We start from the raw sequence: 11,563 nt of genomic DNA on the forward strand, positions 1-11,563 counted from the left end.
TTTTATTATAGTTAGATATCTTTAAAATTTTGTTATTGAAGTGTACTATGAATTTAACTGTTAACAAACAATCAATACTGACTCAAACTCTTTTACATGATCATAAACACAACTCAAAATCTTCCGGATTTCATATGGGTCACCCGATTCACGATCCCCATTAACAAAAACATGAATCTTGAATCCAACTTCAATCCAACTACACCCAGGAACCCTCTTCATCCTCTTCTCTTTCATCTCCCTTCTCACATCCAAAACATTCTGCCATCTTCCCGCAACCGAATGCGCATTCGACAACATAACATAAGAAGACACATCACTTGGATCCAAATCCAAAATCTTTCTACCCGCCACCTCACCCAACTCCATGTTCATATGAATCTGACAACCACCTAACAAAGCCTTCCAAAACCCAACCCCAGGATCAAACGGTAAATCCTGAATAAATCTCTCTGCTTCCAAGAACCTCCCTGATCGAGCCAGCAGATCCACCATACACGCGTAATGTGCTGGCTCGATCAGACTCGGGTTCTTCATTCTGGTCTCGTGGAAGTATTCTAATCCGTCTTCCACCAGACCAGAATGGTTACAAGCAGATAACAAACCAAGAAAAGTGACAGCGTTAGGGTTTACACCTTTCGCTTTCATTTCATTATAAAACCCAATCGCTTCTTCCCCTCTACCATTTTGAGCATACCCGTTTATTAAAGCGTTCCAAGAAACGATATTTTTGTCAGAAATTTTATGAAAAGCTAACAAACTGTCTTCCATGTTTCCACATTTTGAATAGAATGTGATTAATGAATTGCCTATAAACACACCGATTTTGCCTAAATTTTTTATAGCTGATGCGTGTATACTCTTTCCAATTCCTAAAGCTGCTATATTTCCAGCTGATGAAAACACACAAGGGAATGTGTTTTGTGTAGGAACGATTCCTTCTCTCAACATCTTGATGAAAAGATTCACAGCCTCCTCGTTATGCCCTTTTTGGCTATAACCTCCAATCATTGAGTTCCATGTTACAACGTTTTTTTCAGGCATTGTTTTGAAGATTCTTACAGCATCGTTGAATCTCTCCTTTTTTATGTACCCAGATACCAAAGCTGTGTAAGAAACGACATTTGGATCATGGGTTTCGTCAAACACCATTTGGGCTTCCTCGATTGTGTTTAATTTCGCGTAGAGATCTGTAACAGCAGTGCCTACAAACACATTTGGATTGAAGCTTGTCTTGATTGCGTTACAATGGAGTTGTTTACCTAAATTAAGGTTTTTGAGAGATGTGGAGGCGTGAATGAGAGCAGCTAATGTGTACTCGTTTGGTGTGATTTCCATCTGAAGCATCTTGGAGAAGATATAGAATGCTTCGTTTTGTCTGTTTTGGCGGGCTAACTGGCTGATTAAAGTTGTGACTGATATCACATCCCATTGAGGCAATTCGTCGAACAGTTTAGAAGCGTCCAAAAAACAACTTCTCTTTGAAGATGAAGCTACTGATTTGGTTGCAGTTTTATTAGATTTCTGGGTTTCTGTCACATCTGTATGAAGAACACTGTGCAATAGTCTAATTGATTTGAAGTTCGGTAGTGAGAAAAGTTGTTTACATTCTACTACACGTCTCATGAATAACTGAAAAACAAGAGGATGCTTCGTGTAGGCTATTTGGTTGAAAATTAAAATATAAATGGTGTTCCTTTTATTACAAACGGATCCCCAAGAATGGTTTTTGTTACACAAATGGTCGCCCACATAATAAATTGATTTTTTTTTACCTAAAGTTATAATTTTTCATCGAACAATTTCCCAAAATTCATTATGTAACTTTTTAAAAAAAAGTTATTACTATATTTTCTTGTTATTTCATTAAAACCATGACATTTTCCAACTTATTAGAAAAATCGTAAGTTACCATTAAACTAAGGGGTCGTTTGATAGTTGCTAACTGAATTAGAGCTGACTGAGTTAGAACCAGACTGAGTTAGAAGTTCGAACTGAGTCCACATCTGACTGAGTTTATGCTGTTTGATTATTTTTCTGACCGACTATGGTGAATGATGAAAAAATGACTATATTACCCTTATGACCACATATGACTGAGTTTTTTTTTTTTTTAATGGATGCATGTTAAATTGTTAAGTAATAACAAATACAAACAAATGGATTGTTCATTTCACCAATGTGTGTTACATTATACAACTGCAACTCTGTTTTCCTCCTTCAAAGAATTAAAAATGACATCAAAATATGTATGAGAAGCCTAAGGAGGTTAAAACTTAAAAGTTTACATGGTTTCCACAAACTTAACATTATGAGACACAAATAATCTTCCATCCAAAGGCTTCAATCGACCCACTAATCTCTCTAATCCAACCCATACAAGCTTATCAGGCATATGGAGAAACACAGCACTTACATACACTAAATCATACATAAATCCAGACCTAAATCTAACAAACTCCATATCTTCACCTTTCAAGATTAAAGGATGTTTATAAAGCAACCCTTGTGCAGGAAGTTCATACCTAAATGCAGCCATGAGAGAGAGCTCGTCTCTTTCTAAACAATGGAAATGTTCTGGATTCAAGTATCAGATGAAATGTAAGCCAACTCGAAGTGTACCACATCCGATTTCAAGAACACGTGATTCTGGAATTAAGTGAGAGGATTCTACAAGGAATTCGAATACATCTCTCCCACCAGCCCCAAGGTTCTCCATAGTTACTGTGGTGTTGTTCTACTAGGAGTTCACCTGGACATGGAAAGGCTGTGTGGTTCTTTGCTTCTTCCTCTTGTTCATAATGTGATATCCCTTTGTACCTGTAATTGTGATGAAACAAGTCAAGGATAGATCTATTAATTCATATCATCGTACCATAAGATTAAGCACCACTGATTTCAATTTGTTATAGTACACAACTGTTCAATTCGGTTTTAAAATTGCAGCAATTGCAAAGCGAGATGAAAAACAAGACAGATAGCTGAGTAATTTACTGGATCAAATCGTGAAGCTGTTGGGCGCGAGTACGAGGATTGATACCCTTGCGGAGCACATTATCCTGCATATGCAGTCCATTCATTTCGATCTGAGTCTTCACCCAATCGATTTCATTCTAATAATCAAACTTTTTCAATAAAATCATTAAATTTTTCAATAGAAGGCTTATCAAACAGGCCCTAAAAATCAAATTTTTTCAATAAAATCATTAAATTTTATTCTATTTTCGAAAAAAAGCTATTATTATTTATTCTAATAAACTAGTAACAATAAATAATAATATATTAGTTATTATTATTGTTGTTGTTTTAGTATTATATATACTTCTTGTTCATGATGTTTTTTCTGACTTTTTAAAATGATTAGATTTTCAATTATATCATATTGTCGTAAACCAACACCACCGGATATGTCGTACCACCGCCGTTGCCGCCATGCAGAACCACCACCAAACTAATGGATTTGGTTCTGATGAGAAATGATGAAAACTCGCAACCCAACCACCACCTCCCTCATCTAATAATCCATACATGATGAAAAGTCCACTCTCCTCTACCAGATCTACGAAGTTTTGGCAAGGATTCATCACAACCACTTCTAGATCTAAAAGTTTCGACGATGATCCACCACAACCAACACCGCCACCTTTGGATTGACGAAGCTTCAACGATGATCTACCATAATTGCCACCAGATCTACAATTTTCAACATCACTGCCTCCAGATCTACAAAGTTCTGTTGAGGTACCACCACAATCACCTTTACCAAACACCATCGTCAAGCACCATCAACTCTGCTACCTAACACCACCAAATTCGTTTCACTATGTGGTGTAAAAATGTGTTTGATGAAATATCTCAATGAAATTTGGTAAATGATTAAGCTCTTAATGATTGTCTAAAAGTGGTGCAAAAAAGTGTTTGATGAAATGTCTCAATGAAATTTGGTAAATGATTAAGCTCTTAATGATTGTCTACACTAGAGTATTCAAATGTGAATGAGTTTCTGATGTTGTTTTAAAATGTGAATGAGAGTCTAGAACTATTGTATTAAAGTGTGAATTGTAAACAAATTAATATATTAAACTGTAAATTCTGAAATTTTTTTTTATCAAAATCTGATTTTTAGAGCTTGATAGAATGTAAGGAGGTTTTGTCTCCCACTTGTAAGGCCATCTCCAATGCATTGAACTCTTAAGAGTTTAATGGATTGTCACATCAACAATCCACTAACTTTATCATTTTACCTATTAAACTCTACACTCCATTAAACTCTTAAAAGTTCAATGAATTTCCACATGAACATTTTATTATATATTTTTATAAATAATATTGTAAAACTATAATGTTACATTAATTATAAATTAAAAGTTACAAATTACAAATTATTAATTAAAGATTGTTGTATATGTTATCGTTTTAAAATATTTATAAGATTTAAATATTTTTGTTTAGAATAGTATAATATAAATTAACTTGATGATCTAAATTATTGAATATAAAATAAAATAAATTATAAATCAAAAAATAATGACATACACCTTGTTTATGTGTGTACGGTGTAATTATTTAAATACAAAGTTTTATTGGTGAAATAGTTTAAGAAAAAAAAAATCCATAACACCGTTTAATGGGGATTAAACCACGATTCATTGAACTTCACCCACAATGGTGAATTTATTGTATTGAACTCCATCTTATCAATTTTTTGTCCATTAAACTCATCATTAAATCATCATTGGGGATGGCCTAAGTTGCATGGATAACTTACCGAGCTTTTGGTCATTTTATTAAATAAAGAAAATGAAAGGTTAGGATCAAATATATAAAGCCAGTATATGGTATTTTAGTGAAAAAAAAAACTTGTTCACCCTACATTTGTTAAATCAAGTATTTATTAAGATCTAATAAATTAGCAATCAACGTCAACAAACTGAAATATAGAAGGTAAATGAAGGCTAACTTTGACCAACTCATTGTATCCTTCCATTTCTGAAAAAAGCACAAAATAGTACTCCCAAAAATACAAACACAAGACGGCATAACTTTACCAATTTAAAAAGAAAAGAAAGTATATAAAATGATTAAATTGATTCATATATATATTGTAATACTTATTTCGAACAAAAAAGTCTATATTTGACTTTGAAGCCTACAATTGACAGGCATGCAATTATCTCCTTATTTTCATTCCAGTTTTTGGCTCAATAGAAGCCATACCTTATAAAACCTCAATATTCATTTCATTTTCTTGATCAATCCAAATCCAGCACTCAAATTTGAAGCATAATGAAAACAACAATGGCTGAAAACAAAGAAAACCCCATTTCAATCGATAACATTCCATACGAAATCTTGTATCGAATCGTCTCGTTGATTCCTTTGAAAGAGGCTGCAAGAACCATCATTCTTTCTTCTTCATGGAAGCACTTATGGGCACCAGTCAACGTGTTAGTAAACATGGATTTTGATCGAATAACAACTCAAGATTCTGGTCAACAGATGAACCAGCTCATCTCTTCTTTCTTAAACACTTACGAAACAAGTTACCAGATCCTCAATCTTTCTTTTCTCGAACCAAAAACAGTTAGCGAAGAAACCCTGTTCTTCAAAGCCATTAAAGGAGTAGACAAAGAGCTTCACATATGCTTCAATGGAGAAACCCCCACAGATTTCGGTCTAACTATTGAATTGCCTTTGTGTAAGAATTCCCATTTTTGTTCTCTAAAGACCCTCCACCTTAGATCCATCACCAGCCTGGCCGGAAGCTTCCTACCGGAGTTGTTTTCCAGTTGCTGGAATCTTGAAACCCTAACTCTTGAAAAATGCAGTGGCTTGCAGGATATTGACCTAAAAGCACATGGGTTTTTGCAGAAGTTTGTGATTTTGGACTGTGAAAACATGGAAAATGTTACCATTTTATCAGCTCCAAACCTTAAATCTTTCTGCTATCGAGGAACCCTGGTTAAAACTGAACTTACAGACGTACCAGCGTTGTGTGATGTTACCCTAAACTTTAAGGGCTCTACTGCCGTACGTGATCACAGTGAGTTTGATAGTGAAGATATTGTCTCTCTTCTTGCGTCTCTCAAGGATGTTGAGGTACTCACTGTAAGTGGGTGGCTACTTGAGGTAAGTTTTACTTGAAAAGATATTAATTGCGATGCTTTTAGGATCTGCCGAGCGTGTTAAACACTTCAGCAAATACATATAAACCATACATATAAATATGACACCGTTTGTCTAACCATTCGTTAGTTAGCAATATGTAAATTACTTAATTATCATTTTGTAATCAGATGGTTAATTTGTCTATAAAGAAAAACCAAATATAAATGTTAAAATCCAATATAACTTAATTTGTCGTGTCACAAAATATTAAAATAGATTTTCAAATATAAGATTATTTTGTTTCAATATTAGGCATTTTGGATACTTGTGTCTTTCTCTATCATCGTCTCAGTCTTACTTTGAATATAACTAATTTATTTTATTTCGTTTTCTGGTTGGACAAAAAGTGGTTATGTACAAGAGGAGTAATATTTGATGACTTTGACTTCATGTTCAACGAGTTAAAAGAGCTTTCATGGATCGATTGTTGCATGACCAAACAAAGGAGAGATTCACTTGTTTGCTTCTTAAGCATCACGCCATCCTTGGAGAACTTATTCATCAAGGTACCCTCGATCCAAATCTAATGTACAGCTAAAGCTTCACCTTCAAATACGTATGGTTGAAACTAGTTCCTTAAAAACTGACCCAAAAATAAATTTCTTGCTCGTAAAGCAGATTGACAAAAAATGGAGTACGAAACCATGTTCACATTTTCACCAATCTTGGCCACAAGCTCGGACCAATGAGGCAACCACGCCTAATGATTGGCAACTTAAGCATATGAAGGTGGTGAAGTTTTTGGGGTTCAAGATCGAAGAACAGAACCGAATGTTGGTTTCCTTGATAGATGTTTTGCTGAAAAAGGCCATTGTGATGAATAAAATGAGTGTTACGGAACCTGAAAACAAGCTTTCATGGTCTGTAGCTAAAGTCCCTCGAAGTCATTTGAACAAGATGGAAAAAGCATCAACAACAACTTGTCACCCTTCTAAATCTTCTCTACTCTTGTCGTCATTGGGCAACAATTGTTGTTTTCGGTTAACGCCCACAAGTGAAAATGAAATTGTTCCAAGATTTCTGTAAGGCTATGAGTAGTGGGACTTCAAACCACTCGTCACCACCCTCGCTATGGACTCGCTACACCACTCCCTAACCTTCGCTAGATGACTTGCCGCCGATGGGTCGCTACACCCATAGCGAGAAAAGAGAGAAAGAGTATTGGGCTATGATTGGTTGTGGACATTTTGTATTTATTTTTAACAAAACAAAACCTATTAAAATCATATATTATCGCTTCCTACATTTTTCAACCTATATACATGTTAAACTTATATGGCAATAAAAAACCTACGTAGCAATGTGTTAGGAGTGATACCACTCCCACCAGCCGATACATAAACATGGAATAATGAAAAATAATTATTTAAAGGGTTTAAAACATCCTATTATAGGCTTTATTGGTACACACTTACTGAAAGCTTCTATCTATTAGCTTTTAAGAAAAAAACTCTGAAAAAAAAAAAAAAAAACTTTGTTGGACAACATGAACTTTTAGCTTTGGGTTTAAACAAAGAGCTACAAATTCCAAAACTACTTCAACTAATGTTAACAAAAATTTCTTTTAGATTTTAACAAATTGACTAAAATTTCTTTTAGATTTTAACAAATTGACTTAAATACGCTTTATAATAAATAGAGTAATTACACGAATGGTCCTTATGGTTTGGGGTAATTTACGCGCTAGGTCCCTAACTTATTTTTTTAACTCGGAAGATCCCTACTGTTTTTCTTGTTACAAGTTTGGTCCCTACTGTTTGTTTTTGTTACGCGTTTGGTCCCTATCTCACCTAAAAAAACTATTATTTAAATATAGAAAAATTGTGGGGTAGGTAAGGTAAGGTGATCGGGGTGGGATTGGGGTGTGTTTATTTAAATAAATTAAATAATCAAGGGCAAAATAGTCCTTTTAGGTAAGACAGGGACCAAACGTGTAACAAAAACAAACAGTAAGGACCTTCCAAGTTAAAAAAAATAAGTTAAGGACCAAACGTGCAAATTACCCTAAACCATAGGGATCATTCATGTAATTACTCAAATAAAAACGTCTAATAGTTATGACGTCTTTATTTGAACCAATCATATCAACGGATTTTATAATTTATTAATGGGCTAATCTCTTAAAAGACTTTATATTTTGTTTTTTTTTCCGGATTAAACATCAATTTTATTTTTTATCTAAAAAAATACATTTTATTTTTTCATTTTTTCCAAAGAAACCCTCAAAAAAAAATTTCCAAATAAACCCTCAACCTTCTAAATGTTTCTAAATAAACCCTCGACTTTTCATAGTTTTCTAGAAAAAACCCGAACATTTTACAGTTTTTTCTAGAAAAAAAAATGAATAAAAGGGCCGGATCGGAAAAAATGAAAAAAAATATAAGGTCTTTTTCAAGCAAAAAAAAAAATTGAGTTCAATCTGGAAAAAACATAAATTATAAAGCTTTTTATGAAATTAACCAATTTATTAATTTTTATCTAACAAAATAATAAATATTTATTATATGAATTTATAAACCAAAATTAATATCATACAACAATATAGTTTTTTTAGATTGCGAAAACTTATAATATGCAAAGAATGTTTGGTATGGGTTCTTATAAATTAAAAACTCTTCTTAATTTTATTTATAAAAAATCGCCCATTTACATATAATAGGCATAACTTTTTTTTACCATAACCGATGCATTTAGGGGGTGTTTGACTTATCTTTTTAAGAGGCAAAAGTCCTTTTTGGAAAAGTTACAAAAAGTCAGGTTTTCCTGACTTTTCCAAAAAGTCAGTTTTTCTTATATCAAAAATCCAAAAGTAGCTTTTAAAATCCTTTTACCAAACATCTTTTACCTTTTATCTTTTCCAAAAAGGGACTTTTGCCTCTAAAAAAGATAAGCCAAACACCCCCTTAGTATTAAAATTTGGATGGTTTTTAAGTTCTAATAATTATAGTTTAAAAAATCAATTTATCCTTATTATATTCTAGTTTTACTTTATATCCATATGTCATTTTATGTAATTTTACATACTTTAAAATATTTCAGCTACTTGTGCCGAATACTGTAACATCCCAAAAATTTCAACAAATTTAAACTTTTCAAAACAACCAATTTACTAATAAAAGTGTTTATAAAACCATTGTTTCCAAAATATGATTTAAAATTAGAGTCTCCCAGGATCCAATCAGTTGTAAAACCAAGGATGTGTGCGGTCACACCTTCGCCTTGCCACGGTCCTCTGAAGAACCTGAAACCATAAACAAAACTGTAAGCACGAAGCTTAGTGAGTTTCCCCAAAGTACCAACACACAACATATAACATATTCAAATAACAACATGCACTGGGTCCACATCTATAGACTGGATTACCCCTGAGCTCACAGTATGAGTCTGGCTTGCCTATCGGGCCATCCACTCAAATCTGGCTTGCTCCGGTGCCCACAACATAAGTCTGGCTTGCTCTCGGGGCCCACAACTTATGTCTGGCTTGTTCCCTGACCCAATTAGTCATCGGACTGGAATACCAATGTTCAGCCCTCAGTACGAGTCTAGCATACCAACCGGTCCTCAGCTCGTATCTGGAATGCTATTGAGCCCTCAATATGAGTATGACATGCCCTACCCGGTCCTGAGCTCATATTTGGAATGTTCTAATACCCTCAAGCCCTCAGTACGTGTCTGGCATACCACCCGGTCCTCAGCTCGTACCTAGAATGCATCTGAGTCCTTAGTATGAGTCTGTCATACCACCTGGTCCTCAGCTCATATCTGGAATGCTCTAGGGTTTGTTGGCTACAGCACGAAGCAGTACAACCTCAACCCAACACAATATGTCGACAAATAACAACATATACAAATAATGATGCAGACAGAGTCATAGGTAGTCCTACAGATCTACCAGACTAGCATATAAATAACTAGCATAATCATGCATATCTATTCCATACTCAGCATATCAGTGAATATCAGGATATCAAACCAATGGGTCGGCCTTGGTGCCTTCGACCCGTAAGTACAGTGAGGAAAACTCACCTCGATCCGCTGATAACCAAATAACTGCTCGGACCGCCGAACCGGATAACCTCATGCTAACTAACAATAAATAAATCTTAATCAATAATTAACCCGATAACCCAAAATACCTTTAGTTCAAACTTGGTCAACCCCGGTCAAAGTCAAAGTCAACGGTCAAGGTCCAAAAGTCAATATTTCTTCCCAATAGAGTATGCCCTGCGTACCAAGAGAGTACGCCCAACGTACTCTGATGTTGACCAATAGCGGGGCGCTGACCGCATACGCGCAACGTACCACCAGGTACGCCCAGCGTACTCAACCCAGCTCCAAAACTCCATTAAGAGCTTATTTCATTAAGTTCTTACATCCAAAACTCAGATCCAAGCCCAAAATGATGCCCTAAGTCATAAAGCTTCCAACTTTAAGACTTTGCATGGCTATAAAGTGCTTAATGTCCAAAACCCTAAGTTCTTAACCCAATAAGACATCACAACTCTTACATGGAAGGGATAGAAGGGCCAAGATTACATTTTTATAGTTCATAATAGCTTTATAGTGGATAAAGTTTCCAACTTTATCCATTAGAATGGTCCCAACAAACAAGATCTAGCCTTTAAGTCTCAAAGGGACCCAAAAGTTCATCTTTTTCAACCTAATCCATTAAGTACAAGTCTCCAACTTTCAGATCTGAATCAAAATGATGATTAGATGGATAAAGTTTCAAACTTTATCCATACAAGGTCACAAACTTTCAAGATCTAAACTTTATTCACTAAAATGACCAAAAGCTCATAACATCCAAAACTAGTTAGATCTAACAAATGCATCATCAAAATTCAAAATTTATACCTCTAGAAGATAGATCAAGGTGAACAAAGTCCAGATCTACAAGCTCCAATGCAACCAACACTTCTCCAAGAAGTTCATTCTTCTCCAAAGTGCACCATGCATACTCCAAAACACTCAAAAACACCTTCTTTTATCAAAAAAGGCTCAACTAGGGTTAGGGTATCATGGAAGGGGTGTTGGAGGGGTGGAGGCTGAGAATGGAGTGGGTTTGGGGGAGTTAAGGAGCTTAAATAGGGCTCAAAACACGAAAATAGGGTTTGGTCATTGATTGCGTATGCCCAGCCTACGTCTGGTACACCCAACGTACTCAGGGTGGCTCAGTACGCCCAACATAGTCCCCTTTATACGCCCAGCGTACTCAGCACAACCCAAAACCGACCAAACTTCAAACGGGCATAACTTCTTCGTTCTAACTCTGATTTTGACGTTCGTTATATCCACGGAAAGGCAACGAGAAGTTCTACACTTTTATAAAACCATCCTTGCCTTAAAACTTTCCGAACAGAAATCCAAAATCCATAAAAGCCTGAACTGACAC

General features: G+C 35.1%; 2 protein-coding genes and 1 pseudogene across 2 annotated transcripts; 1 reads left to right on the forward strand and 2 right to left on the reverse strand.

The window, feature by feature from the left end:
- Positions 1-18: 18 nt before the first annotated feature.
- On the reverse strand, positions 19-1,646 carry LOC145118653 (Pentatricopeptide repeat (PPR) superfamily protein). Its single transcript, XM_079054347.1, has one exon. It carries the CDS (start codon positions 1,624-1,626, stop codon positions 61-63), a length of 1,566 nt encoding a protein of 521 aa, XP_078910473.1. The 5' UTR covers positions 1,627-1,646; the 3' UTR covers positions 19-60.
- A 638-nt stretch (positions 1,647-2,284) lies between these two features.
- Positions 2,285-3,773, reverse strand: LOC145121570 (uncharacterized; annotated as a pseudogene).
- Positions 3,774-5,244: 1,471 nt separating this feature from the next.
- On the forward strand, positions 5,245-7,394 carry LOC145121273 (F-box protein At2g39490-like). Its single transcript, XM_079057050.1, has 3 exons — positions 5,245-6,129; positions 6,516-6,674; positions 6,787-7,394. Exons 1-3 carry the CDS (start codon positions 5,287-5,289, stop codon positions 7,192-7,194), a joined length of 1,410 nt encoding a protein of 469 aa, XP_078913176.1. The 5' UTR covers positions 5,245-5,286; the 3' UTR covers positions 7,195-7,394.
- The last annotated feature ends 4,169 nt before the right edge of the window (positions 7,395-11,563 follow it).

The sequence above is a fragment of the Lactuca virosa genome, chromosome 6 (assembly GCF_052849685.1).
Source record: "Lactuca virosa cultivar CGN04683 chromosome 6, Lactuca_virosa_CGN04683_v6, whole genome shotgun sequence".
NCBI classification, from domain to species: domain Eukaryota; kingdom Viridiplantae; phylum Streptophyta; class Magnoliopsida; order Asterales; family Asteraceae; genus Lactuca; species Lactuca virosa.